The sequence below is a fragment of the Canis aureus genome, chromosome X (assembly GCF_053574225.1).
Source record: "Canis aureus isolate CA01 chromosome X, VMU_Caureus_v.1.0, whole genome shotgun sequence".
Classification (NCBI taxonomy): Eukaryota; Metazoa; Chordata; class Mammalia; order Carnivora; family Canidae; genus Canis; species Canis aureus.
The window spans coordinates 116,511,624-116,535,933 of NC_135649.1; the positions used below are offsets into that span (position 1 = coordinate 116,511,624).

Genomic DNA, 24,310 nt, shown 5'->3' on the forward strand with positions numbered 1-24,310 from the left:
GTTACAATTTTGTTTTTCTTTATAAAGCATAATTAGGGATCCCTGGGTGGCGCAGCGGTTTGGCGCCTGCCTTTGGCCCAGGGCGCGATCCTGGAGAGGAGACCCAGGATCGAATCCCACGTCGGGCTCCCGGTGCATGGAGCCTGCTTCTCCCTCTGCCTATGTCTCTGCCTCTCTCTCTCTCTCTGTGTGACTATCATAAATAAATAAAAAATTTATAAAGCATAATTACTGAATTTTTCATTTCATTTGGGATGTGCTCAGACGGAATAGGCCTTATTCAGGCCTCATTCTGAAAGAATATATGAGAAAGTATGATCTGCTTTTCTCGGTCTGAAAAGCCTCATTAGAATGGCTGGTTGAGGGGCACCTGGGGGGGTGCAGTTGGTTAAGTGTCCTAGTCTTGATTTCAGATCAGGTGGTGATCTCAGGATTGTGAGGTCAAGCCCCAGTTGGGCTCCATGCTCAGTAGGGAGTCTGCTTCGGATTCTCTCTCCTTCTGCCCCTGCCACTCACTCTCCCTCTTTCTCAAATAAATAAATCCTAAAAAGTATTCTTAAAAAATAAAAAATAATGGCCATTTGAGGCAACTTCAGGGAATACTATCTGAAGGGATTCTTTTATTTCAGGTTATAGGGAAAAACCAGAAAGAATTCATTAAGAATGATAACCTCTGGATGGGATGCATTATATTTACAGTTTATTTAGAAATGTTGCTTGAACATACACACACAGTAACAACAGTGTGACACTAACTTCTTATCCTTCCATATGAAGCAACTGGTGAGCCCTGAATGTGGTGTGATGGACAGTTAACTCTGCCCAAAGTGTGACCAGATCTCCCTTCTGGACCATTCATCATTGGGCATAGTAGGTAGTGTGTGTGTTCGAAATCTCATGCCAGTGTGCTTTGAAACAGCCACAACCCCATCCTAGGCCTTGTTGTAGCTTCTCTGCTTGCTCTAACTCAGGGTTTCTTAACCTTAGCACTCTTGTGGTTTGGGGCTGGATGATTCTTTGTCGTGGGGGCTGTCCTAGGCAATGTAGGATGTTAGGAGCATCCCTGGCTTTCACCCATTAAATGCCAGTGGCACTCCTCCACCTCTCACATCCTACCCCCTTCCCATTATGACAACCACAATGTCTCCAGACATTGCCCAGTGTCTCCCGGGAGGCAGAACTGCCCTAGTTGAATACCACTGCTCTACTTTGATACTGTACCACCCCAGGTTTGGTATCAACGTGATGTTCCAAAAAGCATTGGTTACATCCCCACCCTACTCTGGTTTCTCTCTGTACCGTCGATTCCAGCTTCGCATTAAGTGGTGGAGGGAAGGGGCTCCATGTGTAGGGTGTCCACACATCTAGATTTGTCTAGGGCAGTCAGGTTTTCATCGTTTGCCTGGATGTAATTATTAAGTAGCACTACCGTAAAGGGTGTCTGAGTAGGGGCGAAAATTATCCAGCCCCCTTGCGATCAGGGCATTTTGGCTTTGGAGAACGGGGAAGAGTTTTAAGGGCTCCTACAGTCTCAGAAGGCTTTTTGCCTCTGCAGGGGCCTGAGACTCCTTCCCTGTCCTGTTTTAGGAGCCTGGAGGTTTGACTATCTCAGGCCCACACAGACTGCATGCTCAAATCTTGAACCTTAGCTCCTAACCACTTCAGTTGTGAACCAAGTAGGCAAAGTGAATGCAGACAATAGGGAAAGAACAGTCCTTTTATGAGATTGTTCTTCTCTTAGTAGAAACAGAGTTTAAGGTTCTAAGTAAGAAGGAGTTGCTACTGAGTTTCTAATGGCTTTTATATTGGCTTTTACAATTGCACTATTACTGGGGTCAGGCTTCCTGCTTGGAAAAGTGCTCTGCAAGATTTCAGACAGAAGAGAACAAGTTTAGAGCAGACTGGGCAACAAGAGAAGAGAGTTGAAAAAAAAATCAGAGGTGGTTTGCAAAGCAGTAATTCTTTTGGTCTTAAGAATAAGGAAAAAAAGATTTTTTTCTTTCTCGGTAAACCCTGTCACATGTAGAACAGAAGGCTTGTTAAAGCCTTGAGTGGACGTTTGGATTGTGTGGTCCCTAGCGTGTACCTTGGCTAGAACACACACACACACACACACACACACACACACACACAAACAATCTCCAGGTAGTAATATGCCCTCTAACCTGTAATCAAAATCAGCCTCCTACCTGGAAGTACGAAGACTAGATTTTCTGCCCATAGTGAAGGCAAGATAATTATGTGAGACCACTCCACTGAAAGGTCAGCGTTAATTTGATTCTCTGCAATTCAGTACCAATTGAGATGTGATTTTTAAAGTGATGCAAATGAGTGGAATCCACAAATTAGATGCATAATCTCACTTCTTCCTCTCATTTTTGTTCTTTTTCAGCCTCCTAGGCCTTTATCTTCTCCCTATCTCAGATAAAACCCTACAGTTCTGGAGGGCCAGAGCTGCAGACCTCTGACAGAAGACAGTGAAGCCAGATGGTTTCACTCCATGAAGACTCCTTGTCCCAATCTCTTTATCTTCACATTGTGATGTTTTCTCTCTGAGTATACCTGGCATAGAACTTGTAATAGATAACATCTTTAACACTTTAACAAAGGGAGTGTCTTTATCTTCGATGGGTTTCAGGAGATTTTTCAGGTATTTCCTGTGTCTTGCTGCTGTTCCACGTTGACTGTGAAATAGGGGTTGGTAGATGTGCTCTATTTCCATGTGGTTCTCAGTCTGGAAGCCTTCCACTGAAGCAGTCAACTCCAAAACAGGTAGTTTGCCCAAAATAGTGGCCCCTTATAAACTAAGGGAAACCGACTATGGAGAATATGGTAGAAGTGCCCATCTGAAAATTGTTGAATTGGATTATGCTCTGGAAAGGATGCTTTATAGAGTGCTTTCTTAGGACCTAGTATTGTAGGAGGATGTGAGCTTAGATCTCTGCAGCTGCAGGGGACAGCAACCTCTACCCATCTTATAGGAAAGGATGATATGATCACCTGATCCTCAGCTTAAAGTGCACTCAAAATATATGAAATCAATCTCATGCTAGCACGCCTGAAGGCTAAACAGTGCCCCAAAGGGTGTAATTTTGATTCGCCTAAATTTAGAGCATTAGTATCATAATGCCGCATGCCTATTAAGATGCTACCCAGCCCTGCCCTTTGTCTATAGACTGCAAAGTTGCCTTTCTTTCACTGTCTTTCTGATCAAAAATATGCTGTCCTTTTGCCTAAAGGCATATGATCTTCACCATTTGAACATAGACATTATCATCACAAAGACTTACTTTTGAAGCACTGAGTACACATGATGAAAGTACTTACTGTGGACCCAGAGCAGGAGATATTTCTTCTCCATCGAAAAATGGGTGACCAAGAGGCGCAAACAGGACAGAAACACACAGAGAGAAAGCACGGGAAGAAAAAAAGTCACATGCTAAGTGTTTAATGATCTGGCTAAACAATAAAACTGAAGGCTAAAATTTCAGTAAGGAGTTAGGAGGGATAAAAATATAATCCAACAGGGATGCCTGGGTGGCTCAGCAGTTGAGCGTCTGCCTTTGGCTCAGGGTGTGATCCTGGGGTCCAGGAATCGGGTCCCGCATCGGGCTTCTTGTGGGGAGCCTGCTTCTCCCTCTGCCGCTCATGAATAAATAAATAAAATCTTAAAACAATATATATATAATCCAACAGGATGGGGGTTTTCTTTTATCCATTACAAATTATGCTGGGCTGCCTATAACAACTGAAATAAGTGTCTTAAGCAGGTGAGCAGCAATTTTTCTAGCACATAGAATGTGAAAGGTTAGGCTAGGGTAGCAGTTCGAAAATGTCATGAGGGTCTCAGGTTCTTTTCATTTTGCCATTTTTAGTGCCAGCTTTCATACTCTAGGCTGTCTCATGGTCACAAGATAGCCACTATCTATCCAACCACCATGCCCCTGTCTCAGAAAAAATAAGGACAAGGGGAGCTCTAAGGTCACCCTTCCCAAGACAGCTTCCCTTTAACAGTTTCCTAGAATCCCTCCCTACACTTGGTCTCTGACGTCTCCAATTTCTTCAGCCAGGTATTAAGGCACTCTCTCCAGTGTTATGATACCAATAAGAAGACCAGGTATTAAATAGATAATAAGCAAGCCCTGGTATGAGGCTAACTTTTGCTAATATTTAAAAATCAAAACCACGCAGATCTTGTAAAGTCGAGGTGAACAAACCATGGCCTGTAGGCTAAATTCAGCCCACTGACTGTTTTAGTAAATAAAACTTTATTGGGACTCAGTCACACCCATTCGTTAACATATGGTCTGTTTTATGCTATCACAGCAGAGTTGAGTAGTTGTGGCAAAGACTGTATGGCCTGCAAAGCTAAAAATACTTTCCATGTGGCCCTTTAGAGAAAAATGTTGCCAACCCCATTCTAGACAGAAAACTTAGTGGAAACATGGGCAGAAGACTAAAAACAGACGCTTTGCAAAAGGGACATCCAAAGACCATATGAAAAGTGCTCCGACTCATTAGTCACCAGGGATATGTTAATTAAACACACAGTGCATTACCACTACTTGCCCGTCAGAATGGCCATAATTAAGCAAGGGAGAGAAAACTGACCATACCGCATACTGCATTAATATGGGACAACTGGAATCCCATGCATTACTCGTGGCAGAGTGGACTGGTGCAAGTAATTTTGGAAGACTGTTGAGTGGTGTGCACTAAAGCAGAACATAGGTACTCCCTATAATGGAGAAGTTCTAAGCCCAGGTGTGTACTTGATAGAAATGCCTACCTATGCTCACCAAAAGGCATGTGCTAGAATGTTCCTATCAGCATTATTCTGGTAAAAATGCTTCTCAGTAGTCGAAGTGGGAAACGATCGTGTTTTATTCATACAGTGGAATCCTTCTCGGAAAAGATGATGAGGGGCCACTACTCGCTGCTTCATGCAACAGTGATGAAAGAAGCCAGACCGGAACACAGACTGTCCACAGTGGGAGTGTATGACCAAAAGTTCAGGAACAGGCAGGTGAGACAAAACCTAGGGTGTCAGTGGTCAGGCTAGTGGTGGCTTTTGGGGGGCAAAGATTGGGGAGGCTTTTCTTGTTCTGGATTGTCATCATACAGGGTTGTTCACTTTGGCAAAATGCACTGAGTTGTGTGCTTATGAATTCAGTACTGTTTGGCTTGTGTTTTGTATTTCAATAAGAAGCCCCCCCTCCACCCACCCCCGGAAAAAGAAAGAGAACACACGTCTCTAATGATGGAAACCTAGCAGTGCTACTCTCAGCCAGTTTTCTATGAAAAATGTGGCCTATTATGCTAAGTGAAATAAGTCAGACAAAGACAAATACCGTGTGATTTCACTTATATGTGAAATCTAAAAAAGAAAACAAGTGAACAACAAATCAAAACAGAAACAGACTCATAGATACAGAGAATTATCTGCTGGTGGTGGTGGTAGGGGTGGGGGTGGGGGTGGGCAAAATAGGGGAAGGGGATGAAAAGGGACAAACTTCCAGCTCTAAAATAAATAAGACAAAGGGATACAAAAGAACAGCACAGAGAATATAGTTAATAATACATAACGGCCTTGGATGCTGACAGATGGTAGCTAGATTTATTGGGGGGATCACTTCGTAACGTACACAAATGTTGATGCCCTATGTTGTATACCTGAAACTAAGTAGTACTGTAGGTCTATTACACTTCAATGAGAAGAATGAAATGTGTATGGAATCAACACTTTGGACACCTTAAACTTACACGATTTTGTAGGTCAACAACTTCTCAATAAAGCTGGAAAAAGAAATTAATTTTTTTTTTTTTACAAAAATGTGTCCTATGGTGATGTGTTCCCCATAAGACAACCACACAAGGCTCCCCAACAGGCCTGGCCCTTTGTCTGAGCCTCTGTCTGCATTCTGGTCTCAGGAACAAATGGAACACATTTCCTCCTTGCAGCTTTCTGCCTCAAACTGCAGCCACCCCGACAGCGTGGCCTTCCAGGCGCTCCCAGCTCCGGGGGCCCCGCCGCGCAGCGAGGATGACAAGGCTGTGTCTAGCTGCGGTGCATTCACTCATGGAGCAGACCCCATGTCCTTGGGCTTTGGGGCCAAAGGAGAAAGTGAAGCCTGCAAGGCCAGCTGAATGTGGAATTTATGGATCCTAAGAAGGCAATTTGGAAGGAGGGATTTTTTTCATTTATGTTTAGTCTTAGCTTTGTGAGGTTGTAAAGAGGCGCTGGAGACGGAGAGAACTGTTTGTGTGCTAAGTGTTGTCTGCCTCAATTGCGCTCTTATATCTGGGCTGGCTGCCCAGTCTTGTGTGGGAGGCTGCATGAGATATGTGCATGTCTCCAAGACATCAATTTTCGATTTTAAAAAGGATTAAAGTATTATTTCTTTAGAGCCCATGGAACTGAGGCAGGTTTTAAAGGGGAAGGTCAGAAGAGGGGCGCCTGGGTGGCTCAGTCGGTTGGGCGTCCGACTCTTAATTTTGGCTCAGGTCACAATCTCGGGGTCGTGGGATCGAGCCCTGTGTTGGGCTCTGCACTCAGGACGCAGTCTGCTTGTCCCTCTCCTTCTGCTTCTGCCCCCGCTTGCTCGCTCTCTCAAATAAATAAATAAATAAAAATCTTTAAAAAAATAAAGGAGAAGGTCAGAAGAAATAGCCAGGTCTTTTTAAAGAATCACCAAAAATTTTGGCTGATATGTTGAGTTAAATTTGTTTCTCCCATGGATGCAAGTGAGGAATTTTAAAAGAAAGAAAAATATAAAATGCTAAAAGTGAATAAAAGGGATGTAATAACCCAAGCATTAGTTGATAGCCATGCTTTAAAAAATTTAAACCATTGAATAATAGCCAATAAACGTAGCCGTTCAATCCAAAAGTTCTGGCACATATAGAAAATGTACTTCTTCTCATATTTCAGAATTATCCAAAGTCTTTAATTTAAAAATATCATTTTATGTATCTTATAAGACTTGTGACTATATGTGTGAATAAAAATACATATTACCGCATGTGTGTACCTATATAGACACACATACGTGTATATACATACACATAAATATGTATATATATTTGAATACATATGTGTAGACATTCATGAGATCTTTAAAAATTACCATCCTCTAAAAAAAAGAAAGAACATCTGGCAAGTAATGAGAAGGAACCAGAACCGACTGTGTATAAGAATCTCAGAAGATGTAGAGTACCTTGATGCAGCCCCCCAGGTCTGGTACAGCACCTCAAAGGACAATTTTTTGAGAAAAAAAAAGAATCCAAACGTCAGTTTAAGAGTAAACCACCGAAAACTGCATGACTGGCATTTTTGTGGAAATTAACCACTGGCTGTAGAAGGCAAAGTGACACCCGTCCAGCTGCCTCGGCCCCAGGGCTTGGGGTTTGGGTCACGGCTGCTTCAGGGGGGCTCCCGGTCAGGGAAGAAACTTCCCTGCTCCTTCCGTTTTGTCCTTGGCCGTCCCCAAGTGCAGGTGGGGCCAGGGGGCTGTGGAACCAGGGCGCCGTTGCCAAGCTCTTGGGGTCAGATGTTAAGTGGGCTCCTTGTTTTGGGAGCAGAAGCATTTGGAGAGCTTTGCCTTAGGAGCAGCCAATGATTCGGCCCGTGGTGGCCCCTCAGCGTCAGACCGTTGGGGAGCTGGGTCTCAGCATCTGATGTCAGAGATGAACAGGGGGAAATGTGCAGAGATCGGAGACACTGTTGGCCAAACTCAGCCTTTTTTTGGGGCAGGATATTGAGCGGATTCCCCTGGTCTCAGGAGAAACCGGAGCAGAGGGCCCTGCCTACTGAACCTTGCAGAGATGATGGAAACAGCCTGTTCTGTGAGCAGCACTTCCCTCTCGGTCATGCTGAATTCCCTTGTGGGAGGCCCTTGGGTAGTTTCACCCTGTAGCCCCAAATGGTGGCCCTGAGATGGGACCTGTAAAGTTCCCGTGGACCTGACTTTTCTGGAGAAGTGGGCTATTCCTTCCTAAAAACCAGAATTAGGATGTTAAGAGGTTTTGCTCTTCAGTACGAAGTCACAGTGTCCTACTGAGAGCTGTCTGCAACATGGAGCAGCAGGGCAGGGGGGGCCTGACCGGGCCCAAGGAAGCCGATCCTGTCTTCCTTGGAGATGAAGCACCAGGTCGCTCCAGGCAGCGGTCACTGCCACTGTAGGTGATCCCTGTTTGGCTTCTTGGTAGACTTGCTGGCTATAGTCACCAAACGCTGACTGTCCTCATCTCCTGCACTCACATTTAATGACAGCATTCGACAAATATTTCTCTGGCAGTTGCTGTATAGTAGGCATGGAACCGGGCTCTAGGAGGGGAAAAGATGGCTAGGACAGCCCCTGTCTTCAAGGAGACCAGTGCTTTAGAAGGAAACAGACAAGATGAGGTCCTAGCAGAGGCCCACAGGGATGGGTCCGCGAGGGCCAGGAAAGCCAGGGAAGCTAGTGGGAGGCATACGGGACCAAGGGCAAATGGAAAGGTGGGGGAGGGAGGTGATGGATGTGATGCTGGAAGAAGGGTGATCCAGGTGGAAGGGGTTCACCTCTTGAAAGCAGAGGGCTCATGTCTAACGTGCGACCTAGAATTTCAAAGGGCATCTCCCCTGGCGAGAAGCCAGGAAGGTGGATGGCCACATTTTGGAATGTTCAGAATGTGAAGAGGGTGCTACATGCATTGTGCTAGTTGTAGAAAATGGGTTGGAATTCTGGTGACCTTCCAGAATCTCTTCTAGTGTGAAAATTTTATACACACACGTATTTGTCTTTACAGTGTGGCATGACCTAGGAGTCGCAGCCTGATAAAAAGCTTATGCCATAAAAATAGGTAACAATTTGAGTCTACGCCCTCTGAGCAGCCTAGGGTTTTTAAGACAGGACAAAATGGTCCAACTCCAAGGGCCAAATATGGACATGGATGTTTTAGGATCTTCTGTTTTTCTGGTCTCAGAACACAGTGGCGTGACATGGCATGGGACAGTGTGTAACTGAATCCAGTGCAGATGGGCATGAACCTGGTTCAGGTTTGGAGAGAGGGATACCAAGGAACAGCATGTGTCCAAGATCAGGATTAAACTCGCCTGATGAGGGCATAGAGAAAACTTTCCTTTTGATGAGACTTAGAAAATCCCAGACGGTGGGAGGGAAATACTCCGACAAATGATGTGAGAGTAGCAAATACAGATGCAACGGGGGAATGTTTGTTTTTAGTTATGGTTTATATTGTTTTAGAAGAAGTGGGGGTGGGATGCCTTCTACAAACCAAATGAATCCCACATACATTTACCTGAGACTTCTAGAAATAACATAAATGTGTCTCTGAAAGCTCAGATACGTGGAGCAGCAGAATCCAATTTGGAAGTCTGCCTGGTCAAAATGGGCTGGTTTATCTTTGGCAAGTTGTCTGTCTGCTTCAAGGCTGTAAATGAAACAAAGTAATTGAGATGTTAATAGAAACGAATATCAGAAGATATGTTTTTTCTTTGGGCTTCTAAAACTCCGGAAGGGAGAAAATGAAAACCAAAAGTAGACAAAAGAAATCAAACAAAACAAAGTTCTATTTTAGTTTTCTAAGTCAGAGGCCAGTGAACATTTTCTGTAAAGACCAGGTATGTTAGGCCATTGAAAGTGGCCATAGACAGATATGTATGTGCCAATGAGACCATATTTATGAATGCCGAAATTTGAGATTTTTGTAATTTTCACGCGTCATGAAACCTTATGCTTCTCCTGATTTTTTCCTTTCAACCATTTAGAAATGCAAAAACCATTTTTACTGACTCCTATACCAGATTGGAGGCAAACATCTCCCCTCATTTGTTCCTTTAGAACAAACCAAACCAAACCAAACCAAACCAAACCAAACCAAATAATGCTGAAGTGCAACATGCTTTCTCTTCAGGCTTTTGTAAATTCATTGAATGATGATTTTTCTCCTTTGGTATCTTCTTGGATTTTTCTGGAATGCTTTATGCTCCTGCTAGAATGCCTTGGACCCCTGTAACACCTCCTAGCACCAGTCATCATGCATTTATTAAGTGCTCGCCATGAACAGAGATGCTGGGGACAGACGTCAGAGGAAAAGAAAATATTAGCAATAGAAAGTGGTCCAGAAGCTCCTCTATTTATGGAATTTCAACTTGTGCACTTTCATAGATACAAACAAAACCAAACTCTGGAGTAAAGCCCTTTGGCTGTCTCTACACTGCCAAAAATATGCATTAAGAGTTTCTGGGAGCTCTTTTTGTTTCTGCCCTACCCCCCCCCCTTTGTTTTTCAGTCTACCTAATACTATATTTCTGTTTGGTATTGAGGAGTTTTATCATTAACCCCATCTTGTATGATAACCTCAGAGGAAGTGGGAGAAGTGCTAGTAACAAGTAACAAAAGGGACGGCAAAATAGAAACAGTTTTTCCAAATTGAAATAAGTAAGCAAAATTGTTGCATGTTCTTTGGCGGAAAAATAGTTTTGAGGACAAAGACCTCACCATGTAGCCTGAGAAAGATCTCTACCTGCATAATAGTGAACATTGATGCATATATACATACGCCTGTCTCTGTTTTAACTTCTCTCTCTCTCTCTCTCTCTCTGTCTCTCCCCCCTCATGCGCGTGCACACACACACAAACACACACGTATAATCCCCACCCCCCGCACAAGATGGTAATCAACAAATGATGTCATAAAATGACTGATGAAACCGGGAAGATTTAACTGAGTTATTAGGAATCAACATCTTAGATATATTTGTGATGATCTAGAACTCAGAGCAAGGACATCTGACAAGTTAAATAACCCAGTGAGGATGCTTCCATGGGTCGGCAGCTTTGGGAATCTACCCAAACTTAAAGTCCATGGCTAGGGGACAGTCAGGGACAATGCCGAAGCTGCTGAGAACTTCCCCATGGTGCCCGCAGACGCATTTGCCACTTCAGAAGGCTGTCCGCGTATGAAGTGAAATGGGTCTAAGGTGGACAGCGAGGTGGTGACAAAGCATTTCTGAGCAAGGAAGAGGGTCAGCTGGAGCGCCGAGCCTTGGTGGATGGGCTCTGGAGGCCGCAGCCTGTGGCCTGCTCAGGACCTTGGACGGAGGAGCAGAGCCATAAACACCCTTTAGGACTTAACAGGTTTTCAACCGGAAAGTGTAGTAGACACTTGCTATTGGTGCTTTGCCCAGAATATCTCAGATCTGTTATCAGTTTTGTGTGCCGGACCCATCCCCCAGCTTCTGTGCGGTTTGCTTCTAATGACCAACATCTGTGAACTTCTTCAGAGGACTTCCCTTGGGATTCCTGTGCAGTTCCCTATACCCACAACGAGCAGGAAGTGCCTGGGACTTTACATCACCCTGGAGCATCCCATAGCCCACGGCTGGCAGGTGTGGGAATGTTAAAGCCCAGCTCCTTTGGTTTGAGATGGGACAACTGTGAGATGGAATTCCAGAACACCCCCCAGGATCATGCTGAAACTGGGACTTTGCCAGAAATCACACTGTTACTTGGCTTCTCCACATTTCCTTACCTTGTTACACTTACCCCTTACCCATTTCTCCTGGGAACATGCCCTGAATAAATAACTTGCACCTGAATCCTTATCTTAGTGTCTGTTTCTGGAGAACTCTGCCTGAGGCAAGCAGCAACTATATCATTGAGACGAGTAGTACAGGTCCTTGCCCTCAGCATTGAAAGAATGGTCGAAAGAATGGACTGAATAAATTAATAGAAGCCGGTCTTTAGCCTTGACCCACTCATGTTGTAATCAGGGAAACAAAAAAGGGATAAAACATCGACTCTGACATTTTAGAGTTGTAGGTCCAACAGTGAAACTTCCCACGTAGTGCGGCCTCTCCAGCTGATGGTCATCCAGGCTCAGGTTATTAAATGTTGGCAGGAAGAAGAAATCACCATGTCCCGGGATAGCTGCCTGGCTTCTCTGGCACCACCAAATTTATTATGAAGACCTCCCTCCTCCCCTCCCTCTCTCCTTTCCTCCTCCTCCTTCTTTTTTTTTTTTTTTAAGATTTATTCATTTGAGTGAGAGAGTACACATATGCACATGAGCTGGGGTAGGGGCAGAGAGAGAGAGAGAGAGAGAGAGAAGCAGACTTCCCACTGAGCATGGAGCCCAATATGGGGCTCCATCTCACAATCCTGAGATCATGACCTGAGCTGAAATTCAAGAGTCGGATGCTTAATCCACTGAGCCACCCAAGTGCCACTTTCTTTCTTCCTAATAGCTTTATGGAGCTCAGATCCACATTTCATACAGTTCAGCCATTTGAAATCAACAATTCAATGGTTTTTAGTATATTCAGAGTTGCACAACCATCTCTACAATCAGTTTTAGACCATTTTCATCACCTTAAAAAGAAACCCTGTACTTTTTAGCTACCACCTCCTCAACTCCCCATCCTCTCATCTCCCCAGCCCTAGGCAAGCACAGTTCTACTTTTGGTATTTGTGGATTTGCCTATTCTGGACATTGGTAATGAATGGAATCATATGATAAATGTGGTCTTTTGTGACTGGCTTCTTTCTCTCAGCATGATGTTTTTAAGGTTAATCCATGTTTTATCATATAACAGTATTTCATTCCTTATTATGGCCAAATAATCTTCCGTTGTACAGATAGACCACATTTTGTTTATCTATTAGTCAGTTGATAGACATTTGAGTGGTTTCCATTTTAGGCTATTCTAAGTAATGGTGCTTTGAACATAAGAGTGCAAGTTTTTGTGTCGACAGATATTTTAATTCCTTTTTGTTATATACCTAGGAGTAGAATTGCCAGGTTAAATGTAGAAGGTTTTTTCTTATGTTGAGCCAAAAATCCAAGTCTTCATAATTTCCACTCTTGATCCTTGTCCAGCCTTCTGGAGAAAACTGACAAGACTTTCCTTTCTTACACATGATGTCCCTTCAAATCATTCATCATTGTCTCCCTGGCCTTCTTCAGCTTTCACAGACTGAGTTTTCTTTGTTCTTTCGATCATTCCATTATAGAAATGGGACTTACAGAAATGCAAACTGATAGCCTTGAAGTTGTCACATTGTCTGTTATGATGTACAAACCAGCTTTCCTTTGTTCCAAATCTCAGACTTTCCTATCAACCATAGGGAAATAGTGGCTGGCAACTTTATTTTGCTAAGATGGGAGACAAGGAATTATTTCTAGGTGGGAAGGTTTTTCAATAGGCTCTGAAGGGATTTTCCCTTTGGAAAATCTAAAAGGACTAATAATTTGTGTAATTTACACACATTTGTCATTTTTTGACATGTTAATGCAAGAAGAAGGAATTCCATGGTTTTGAAAAATAAAGTTTAATGGAGATCAGTTATCCTAAGAGCTTTGAAAGAAGTCACGTGTAGCATTCCTTTTACCGTTAGTCAGAAAGACAATGGGGAGAAAACTTGACAAAAACCACAGGAAAAATGTTGCAAGTCACTTAGCAGGCCCTACCTAGGTGGTGCTGAACTGGTCCAAATGTTATGTTCATTTACTCTTTCATAACTATAAATGGATCTGATTCCGGCTGTTAGTCATGGAGTTAGGAATGTTTTCTACCTTCCTGTAGCATTCAATCCACAGGGCAGGATGGGTTCTGACGCTGTCTCACACTAGCTGCATGACCTAGAATAAGTCATTCGGCATCCCTAGGCATTCGTTTCTGCATCTTACTACCATGGCATCAGTGGTTTTCCAGCTGTGTTGTTGTATGTGATAACAGCCAAGGGATCTTGCTAAAAATGTCAATCCTGAGGAGGTGCTCCAAGAGATTCTCATTCATGGTGTGTTTAAGAGGTCCTCACAAAAAAAAAAAAAAAAAAAAGTCCTCACAATCGGATTTAAAAAAAAAAAAATCCCCCCTGCCAAGTGGTTTTGATGCATGTGGTGCTAAAGACCATACTTTCAGAAACACTGATTAGCCATTTATTTCTGATCCCTTTTTCTTTTGTTCTGTCTTCTGCTGAGAGGGAGAAGAAATCTTATAATCTCTGCAGGTCGTATCTGTCCAAATGTGCTGTGTTTATGAAGAAGGATGGCATTTAAAATTGAAATAATGAAAAAGTCCTAGTCTGATGCTTAGATTCTGATGTATTAGGATTATTTTGACCAGAACAGTTTTATCTATAAATTTTCTCAACTTCAGTCCTACTGGCATCTAGGGCCAAAACATTCTTTGCTGTGTATGTGTGTGTTGGCAGGGCTGGGGTGGGGTGTGTGTGTGTGGGGGGTGTATTTTGTTCATTGTGGGATGTTTAGAAGCATCCTTGGCATCTATCCATTAAATACTAGGAGAACTTCATGCCCCCACTCACATTTGTGACAAAAAAAAAAATATCTCCAGACATTGCCAAATATTCCCTGAGGGACAAAATTGCCCCTAGTTGAGAACCACTTTTATAGAGCATGGTCCCAAAGAAAACAAATCAAGAAACTAAGCTTGGAACAGTGTTTTTTGGTTGGCTCTCATTGCATAGCAAGGCAGGGAAGTCCCTGCTGATCTGTTGGTGTTCAGCCTCTATGTACCAAGCATTTCTTGGAGATCTGGAACTCTCTGGTTCATCCTCCCTATTTGGTGGATTAATGGAATACAGACAGGTTTAGGTGACTTGGCATGTGAGGGGCACTCTGTTTCATTCTTCTTGTTTTATTATACTTCTGGCAACAAATTCTTACTATTTGCCTTATATGTCTTGCTCCCTATGAAAAATGAAAATCATAATCGCAAAACAGATTAAGGAGGGTGGTAGACACTATTACATGTGAAATTGCTTTGAAAGCTCCATTACTCCTGCCAGAGTAATGCCAGGTGCCATCATTCATAATATTGCTAAAAAAAAAACCCCTCTGAAATAAGGGGTTTTTGAGGTTGTAACAGTGGCTTCATTGGGTGACTGGTCAAGTGCTCCCAAGGACTCGATAGCTGTTCGTTTGGGTCACAGAGATGGCCAGTTCTTACCCTACCTATTAGCCTTTCAATGTGCTGTGTTGCCTGGAGACCAATTTGTGTGTAAGTCCTGTTGCCGAGCCCTACTCTTCTGCTCTGAGGATATTTCTCCTTGTTCTCTCGGGTGAAGCATTACCCACTGCACTGAAAGAAAATTTGTTGTTGGTGTGAGATGCATTACTAAGTGGAAATTATTAAAGGATGAATTTCTTATATCTAGGGAGGGTTTCTCAACCTTGGCACTCTTGACATTTTTGGCAGGATAGTTCTTTGTTTGGGGAGAGGGTGGCTGTTCTGCACATTGCAGGATGTTTGGCAGCATCCCTGGCTTCTACTCACTAGACACAAGTAGCAACCATCCGCCCCCACCACACAGACACATTTTGTGACAACCGAAAATGTCTCCAGACATTGCCAAGTGTTCCTCTGGGGCAAAGAAGAATTACTGGCCTAGGAGATATGGATGGGGCACTGGTAAGTGTCTGACCCCTTTTTATAAGAAGGCCCCATAGGAATCTAATAGATGAGCCTGACTTATCAAAAAGAGTCTCTACTTTGAAACATACTGGAGTGGCCTGCAAAGAGACATGGACCCAACTTTCATTTACATCTCAACTCCACCATGTACCAGATGTGCAAAGCAAGTTAATCACCCTCATGAATGAAATGGGGCTAATCATACTTTTCCTCACACTATTATTGTGAGGATACAGATTTGCTATTCGAAAAGCATCTAGTTGAACAAAGGACCAGTGACGTACATGTTCAATAATTAGTGGAATTGTTATTGCTTCAAATAATAATTCCAGCACCTGCAGCATTGGGGTTGCCATGAGTGTTCCGCAGGCTTTCCATGCTTGCGGCACCGTGCGGAGGAAAGGAAGTTATAATTGGTTGTGCAAAGGCAAGAGGCTAACATTAGATTATGGATATAATGAAAAGCAGTTTCCTGATTCTCACACTGTTTTGGGGGGAAGTCATAACTAGAGGGATTGTAGCCTCCTCTTTTGCCTATTGACCCTTGAATAAAAAATTTATTTTAGAAACATCTCTCTGTGGATATTTTTGAAAGGCACTTTCCCTGGCTCCCTGACATCGAGTAGCAGCAGTTCTCCAGTGAAAATATCAAAATGGCAGGCAAAGGACAAACCAGTGATGCCAAGCTGAACCTATTTTAATGGTCAGTTTATTCTCACCTTCACTTCCTTGTCTTTGCCTGCTACATTCACAAATCATCACGTTGTCAGTTCTGGCTGATGTACAGCTTCTTGATATTCTTTGTAGCAAAAATCAAGGCTGCAGGCAATAGTCCTAGGAGATGCCGGGGCATTCTTCTCTTTTTTTCTCTGTCCTGTGTCACCACAGCTCCAGGCACCATTCTTAGCACCCCCAGGAATTCCTCATTCATGGGTCTTCGGGGTGGATGTGTCTTCAGGCTGGGAACTATCTCTCCGTAGTTCACCTGGAGAAAGGAATGGGACCCTTTATTCTTCCCTGGAACCCTCCCATCTCCACATCCCCGTTAGAGTTAAGAAGAAGGGGAGAAATTATGGCTATGGAACAAACTGGTAATTCCATAAATGGCACTTACGTTTATAGTTAGGTCACTGAGATATTTTGTCCCCCCCACCCCAGTATGCTGAACTTCTGCAAATAAAATGTCTTCCCCCAAAGGCATGACTGATGTATCCATTGTTTTTACCTGTACATATGGATGGAGCCAGCAATTGTGACCCTATACCAGGACCCTAGTGGGGCTGGTAAGTTCTTCACTTACAGGAGACATGTGATTTGGGACAAAGAGGATGTTAAGCTTCTTCCCCATCTCTCCTTCCTGATCCTAGAGTTTGATTTCCTGAATTTTGTCTTTGTAGCCCCATGAGAAAACCTAGAAGAGAGACAACTCTAAACTATGTTCAGTCTTTATATAAACTATGTTTGGTTTATTTATACTGTAGTGTAAATAAAGATTCTAATTGGTACAATCAGTTCAGAAAAGCATTGGGCATTGTCCAGTAAAGTTAGAGACATGCATACCTATGACCTAGCAATTCTGTTTCTAGCTCTGCACCCTACAAAAATGCATGCACTTGTGTATGAGGAGATGTGTGTAGTGATGTTCAAGCAGTATGGTTTTCAGTAGTCCAAAACTGGAAAGGACACAAATGTCCATCACAATTGAAAAGATAAACAGTGGTAAACACATACAATGAAATACTGGATAGCAATGGGAATGAACAAGCTATGGCCACATACAACATAGAAGAACCTTAAAAGCATAATGTTGAGTAAAGGGAGCCACATGTAATAAAACATACTTGTGAATCATTTACATAAAGAAAAGAGGCAACACTGAGATCTAATATTTATGAATGCTTAACTTCCTACAAAGCAGGGATGGTCTTGCCCCTACCCCAGAGGGTATTTGTCAATGTCTGGAGACATTTTTGGTTGTTACAACTGGGGGAAGGAGATAATGCTGGCATCTAGTGGGTAGATGCTGGGGATGTGCTAAATAGCCTACAGTCCGTAGGACAGCCTCCACAGTAAAGAATTGTCAGTATGATACCAAAAATCCAAGAGACAGAAGCAAGAATAAACAGGTGGGGTGACATCAAACTGAAAAGCTTCTGCACAGCAAAGGAAGCAATCAACAAAATGAAAAGGCAGAAGGAATGGGAGAAAATATCTGCAAACCATGTATCTGATGAAGGGTTATTATCAAAATAATAGCAAAGAACAAAAAAAACAAAAACAGAAACAAAAAAATCAAACAAACCCAAATAATCCAATTTAAACAAAGGACCTGAATAGACATTTTTCCAAAGAAGACATCCAGATGACCAGCAGACACATGAAAAGGTGGTCAGCATCACTTGTCATCAGGGAAATGCAAATCAAAACCACAATGAGATATCACCTCACCTGTCAGGATAGCTTTTATCAAAAAGACACACGATACCAAGTGTTGGCGAGGATGTGGAGAAAAGGGAACCCTAGGGCACTGTTGGTGGGGACGTAAATTGGTGCAGCTACTGTGGAAAATCGTATGGGGGTTCTTTAACAAATTAAAAATTAAAAACAGAACTACTGTGTGATTTGCACACAGAGCAATGCAGCTTCTGGGTGTATATGCAAAAAGATTGGAGTTAGGATCTCAAAAAGATATCGGCCCTACCACATCCATTGCAGCATTATTTACAATAGCCAAGATACGAAAACAACCTAAGTATCTGCAGTTAAATGGATAAATAAAATATGACACCTCTCCCTCTGTTCTCTCCTCCTCCCCCCCCCCGTGTGTGTGTGTGTGTGTGTGTGTGTGTGTGTGTACATACACATATTTTGGCCACAGCAAAAGGAAGTCCTACCATTGACAAAAACCTGGATGGACCTTAAGTGCATTATATTAAGTGAAATAAGTCACAGAGAGACAAGTACTGATGATCTCACTTATATGTGGAATCTGAAAAAAGAGAAAGAAGTTCATAGAAACAGAGTAGAATGGTGGTTGCCTGGGGTGGGGGAAATGAGGAGATGATGGTCAAATGGTACAGACTTCCAGTTATCAGATGAGTAAGTTCTGGGGAATCTAGTGTATGGTACAGTGACTGTAATTACCAGTACTGTATTGTATACTTAAAGTGTTTAGGGGGACCCCGGTGGCTCAGCAGTTGAGCATCTGCCTTCGGCTCAGGTCATGATCCCGGGGTCCTGGGATCGAGTCCCACATCGGGCTCCCAGCGAGGAGCCTGCTTCTCCCTCTGCCTATGTCTCTGCCTCTCTCTGTATCTCTCATGAATAAATAAATAAAAAATATTTTAAAAAAAGAAAAAATTTAAAAGAATAGATCGTCAGTGTTCTAACCACACACACAAAATATAGTAGCTATGTGAGGTGATGGAAGTATGAACTCATCTTATTGCAGCAATTATTTCACAGTATATACATGTATCAGATTATCAGGTCATATACTTTAAAGTTAAACAATGTTATATGTTAGTTATATCTCAACAAAACTGGGGGGGGGAGCGGAAAATTATTGGTTCGCCAATGTCAACAGTGCTAGGGTTGAGAAACCCTGCTGTAAGAGGGAAGCAAAGAGGTACAGTCCATAAAACAGAGGGTAGTGCCTGCCCCTGGGATTGGGAGAGGGTGTTACAATGTAGCCAGGGACATGGGGCTCTCTGAGACACCAGCAATATTCTATTTGTTGACCTCAGTGATGGTTATGATGGGTGTATGTTTTGCAATAAGTCATTAAGCTGCACATTATATGTTATCAATTTTTTTAATTTCAAAATTTGAAAAATACTCTAGCAGGTGGGTTGACAAGATAGTAGGATGGAAGAGTGTAGGCACTGGGTTTTAGGGAAGGGGTCCCCACCCGAAAGGGTCTCAGAGCTACTCTGTAGCCAGGCTGGGCCTCCAAGCAGGGGCTTATCGTCCTCTCCCAAATAGTTTTTTTTTGAAGATTTTATTTATTTATTCATGAGACACACACACACACACACACACACACACAGAGAGAGAGAGAGAAAGAGAGAGGCAGAGATACAGGCAGAGGGAGAAGAAGCCTTCCTGCAGGGAGCCCAATGCGGGACTCGATCCCGGGACCCCAGGATCATGACCTGAGCCAAAGGCAGATGCTCAACCACTGAGCCACCCACGCACCCCTTCCTAAATAGGATTTAGTGCTCAGATGGGCCCTCGGCTCCTTCTCAACCTTGAAGTTGAGTTTTCTGCCATGGCTTTAGATCCAGTTTTCCTGAGAAAGTAATCACCCTCGGGCTGGCATGAAGTGTGGAAAATGTCAACTCAGCTTATAGGCAGGCAGAGTGAATGCAAACAAGGATTTTAATTTCAGTGCTCTGGTGGCAAGGGCCAGCCTGCAGTCCTGAAAATGCTGTACCGTTTGGGGGCAGGAAGACGAGGAAATTCCACTGTGACAGTGACACTTTTTTTTTTTTTTCTTAAAAGTGAGACTGGTGGAGGAACTCCTAGAGTTCTCTCTGGGGGAAATGATAAACATCAGAGAAATTTATTATTTTTTTGAAAAGCTGACTAACTAAAAGGGAACATTAGCCACGCAGGTTCTTAACCTAGCGAGCAAATGGGATGAACTTCAGCCTTCTCTGGGACAAGTTTCACGTGCCCTGTGTCATCTCCCGCAGTCACCCAACAGACAAAACCTGGATTTCAAAACCACCTGCCGTGTTGACACATAGTTTAAATGACCTAGGACAGTACCTGCAAATTGTGTGCGACTTAAATATATTTCCTGGACAAGCGACGGAGTGAATGATTAAACTTTCAGAGTTCTAGGTCTCTTCTTGAGTCTTGAATGAGCAGACTGAGAATTGAAAAGGTGTAGGGGACACCTGGGTGGCTCGGTGGTTGAGTGTCTGCCTTTGGCTCAGGTCGTGATCCCGGGGTTCCGGGCTCCCCGCAGGGAGCCTGCTTCTCCCTCTGCCTATGTCTCTGCCTCTCTCTGTGTGTCTCTCATGAATAAATAATTAAAATCTTAAGAAAAGGTGTAAGACTCACTCTGAGGTGAGCCTAAGAGTCCTGCAGCACGAATTGTTAGTTTCTTTTCTTAAATGCTTTGCTGATCTCCCCAGACCTTGCAAACACAGAAAAACAGCCCTATTGCACTTAAGAATTTAACTCTGTCTTAGCAATGACAATTGAGCAAGAAATATGTTAGCAGGCAGGAGTCATTCCTAGGATGTAAGCACACAGTTCAGGAATGGTGGATTATTTCTGGCTCAGGATGATGCTGTTTAGTGACGATACATTTTTCAAAGGTGGCACACAAACAAAATGTGAGGTGAGCCAATTTAACTTGGAGGCAGCTTACTCGGGGGTCACGATCGAAGCGCTGTGGCTAAGGTGTGTTAAATCCAGGGGCCCATCTCGTGTTGTTTATCTATATTAATAATGAAACAGTTTCTGCAGGGAAAGGGATTTTTAGCTTCGGAGGTTTAAAGGCAGGTATGATAGAGAAAGAAATCCTAAAGCTGGGGTGTGCATCCTTCTAAACCGACCGCAGTGGGGCAAAGGTCCCTAAGTTGGTCCTGGCTGCACTCTCTGAACGGTGCTGTATGGTGGAGCTTATGCTAGTTCTTTGCCTCATCCTATGCATGTTTGCCGTCATAGCTCTAAAGGCTGCTTTAAGCAGCCGAGCAGAGGGAAAGCGAAGGGGCGACTTGAGCATGTCATTTTTCCAGCTCCGTCTGGGTGTGTGAGGGAGCAGGGGGGGCCCCCAAGGTGAGTGGGCATGCTCTATTCTCCCACGTGGTGGGGGAAGGAGACCCGTGCAGGCTGGGCTGCGGGAGGCTGAGGCAAGTGGTGACGTCGACTTTCTCTTAAGATAGGCAGCACTCTGGTCATAAGTTCCTGCTTGGGGCAGGGGACTGATTCTAAACTTATTTTGGGGCAGCCTGGGTGGCCCAGCAGTTTAGCGCTGCCTTCAGCCCAGGGTGTGATCCTGGAGACCCGGGATCGAGTCCCACGTTGGGCTCCCTGCATGGAGCCTGCTTCTCCCTCTGCCTGTGTCTCTGCCTCTCTCTCTCTCTCTGTCTCTCTCTCTCTGTCTCTCATGAATAAATAAAATCTTAAAAAAAAACTTACTTTGATGCTATTGCGGTATAAAATACACATAGTGAAGGGAGTCAATTACGCTGACCTGAACTGTACTGCTCAGTGAATTTTTAGATATGGGTGTACTCGGGTAGCGGTCATACAGATCAAGATACAGACCATTTCCAGCACCCCAGAGGGTTCCCTTGTATCCCCTGTCCTATCTTGGTAATAGATATTTATTTGTTTATATTTATTTACTTGTTTATTTATCCCTGTTCTGGCTTCTGTCGCCATAGGTCAGTCACATTGGCCTCTTTCAGGTCAACATTTAAATTTCAAGTTCGGAATAAATAGAATCATACATTGTCTCCTGTTTTGTGGATGATTTCTTTCTCTCACCATTTGGGAGAATAATCTGTGTCATTGTGTGCATCAGTATTATTTTCCTTTCATTGCTGAGTAATATCTCACTGTATGGACAGACCTCGGTTGGCTCATCACAGAGCAGCTGAGGGATATTTGGATTGTTTCCATTTTGGTGATTCTACCTAAGGATTATAAATATTTTTGTGCATGAGGAGGCCATTCGTACCCATTTCTCTATATATCTAGGAGTGGAATTCCTGGAGCAGAGGGCAGGTATATAATCAGCTTTAGCAGATGCAATCTTAGAGTTTTCCAGAAAGATGACCGGTCATGGGAATACCTAGTAGTAGATTTCTCAGGATATCTGTGCCCCTGGCTTCACATTCCCAGTTTTTTACAATTTCTATATTTACAATTATGATGCCATTGCTTTCAAAATATTACATGCTAATATTGTATTGGTTGGGTGGTTCAACTAATTGTGAGGGCTCAAACACGGGGGACACCCCTCCTCCCCACCCTGTACACCTATACAGAGCAGGAGAAGAGCCACTCAGCAAGTCGAGTACCGTGGGGACCCTGAAGAATTGAGACAAGCCACCCACAGACCCACCTTCCACTGGAAAGCTTCCCTTCTTGGACTTGGATTGATGGATTTCAGTGGGTCTGGAGCCTCCACTCTGGCCCGAGACCCTGCCTTTGTCTGGACTTAGCCTGTGGGAAGCTGCACATAAATCACAGAATGCCAGGCCCAGGGAGGGACCTGAGCACTCTTATCCAGGGTGTTTTAAAGCACACACTTTCACAAGGGACTGCAGCAGAGCGGAGGCCAGATTTCAGTGGTGGTGTGACCCTCCCGTGCGTGCTAAACATTACTTGGTTCGTCTGGCAGCATTTGCAAAGAGCGTGAGTCTCTTGTCTTTCCAAATTCTTGCTGTGTCCTTTTCCGGTTTGCACCTAAGAGCTAAGACGTAGAAAGTGGTGCTTTGAGCCCCGTCCCCACCCCAACTCAGATCCAGCCTGGCACCAACACCAGTCCTTGCGTTCCAGCAGATTCTTCGGGACTCCCGCTTCCAGCGGGCTTCCCCGGACAGGCCCAGGTCCCGCAAGCCGTCCGGGACTCAGTTTACCCAAAGTGGCGCGCTCAGGCCAGCATCGGGCCGGCCTTCTTCCCGTCCGCAGCTCCCCGAGGCTGCATCGCTTGGCCCCTCTCGGGCCTGCCCTCTCCTAGGGTCCCCGCCTCGGAGCCTCTCCCAAAGGAGGGCTTTCGGGCCACCGAGACTCCGCCCTCGCCGGAGCGGTTCCGAATCGCCTTCCCGCGGCAGGCAGGCCCACACCCCTTTCAAAGTTAGCGAAAGTCGCTCTTTCTTGCAGAGCCGAGCTCGCCCTCTCGCTGGCGTGGAGCGCTTAGCCGCCCCGGCGCTGGCAGCCCGGGCGCCACGGCCTGGCAGGGGCGGAGTGGCGGGGGGAGCCGGGCGCCCTGACACCTGTCGTGGGCGCGCTTGGGCGCTGCAGCCCCCAACAGCTGGCGGCGGCGGCCGCCACAGGAGCCCGCCAGGAGCGGAAGGAATTAAGCGCCCGCCCATCCCATCTGACTCGGCCGCTCCCCTCCCCTCCTCCCCCTCCTCCCCCCTCTCCTCCTCCTCCTCCTCCTCCTCCTCCTCCTCCTCCTCCTCCTCCTCCTTCCCTTCGCCGCTGCCGCCACCTCCTCCCGGTCCCTGTCGGCTTCTCGGCGGGACGCCGGTGCCTGCGGGCTTCGCACCGCGCCCGGGGCGCAGGGAACGGGGCTCGCGTCCGGGGGCTGCCCCGGGATGGCGGTGAAATAGGGGGACCACGGAGAGCCGCCGCGACCCCAGGCTGCGCTCGGGAGCCCGTCACTCCTTCTCGGTGGCGACATGGGGGACCCGGTGTGCCGCGAGAAACCGCAGCTGCACTACGCGGTGAGTGTCCCGGCGCTCGCAGAGGCGACAGGGGGCGCCACTTGGCCGGCCCGGGAGGGGACGGCGCTGGGTCGATGGGATCCGAGCCTCCCCAGAGGTCCTCGGTCGGGGTCAGGGGGTGGACGGTGTCGCGTGCGTCACCCCCGAGGGTCACCTGCTTAGAAACTCGGCTGCACCTTAGAACGGGAGCCCCCGCCCCCCGCAGCCCGCGTTCCTTTACCCCGGGCTGCGGACACTGCGTTAGGGGCCAGAGGCCGGGCCCTGCTGCCGCCTCGCCAGCGGGGCTGAGAATGGGGCTCCTGGGACCCAGGTTCGCCCATTCAGCCTTCGGTCACATATGCTGCAAGAACGAGAATAGAACTGGACGGGAGGCAGGACCGCTCCATGATCTGAGCGTGTGGCTAGTGCACTCTGGGGAGAAAATGCTGCAGGGCACCTTGGGGTGCAGCTGGTC

General features: G+C 45.1%; 1 protein-coding gene across 2 annotated transcripts in view; it reads left to right on the forward strand.

Annotated features, from left to right (window-relative positions):
* Positions 1–24,310, forward strand: part of ARHGAP6 (Rho GTPase activating protein 6) — a 481,194-nt gene that overhangs the window by 209,940 nt on the left and 246,944 nt on the right. The window contains exon 1 of one of the 2 annotated variants that reach the window (XM_077889549.1): positions 23,595–23,856. The exons of the other annotated variant lie outside the window; for it this stretch is intronic. Within the exon in view, the coding sequence (XP_077745675.1) occupies positions 23,812–23,856 (45 nt within the window). The 5' untranslated portion in view covers positions 23,595–23,811. Of the gene's footprint in view, positions 1–23,594; positions 23,857–24,310 lie in introns of those variants that run through there. 2 annotated transcript variants of the gene reach the window in all.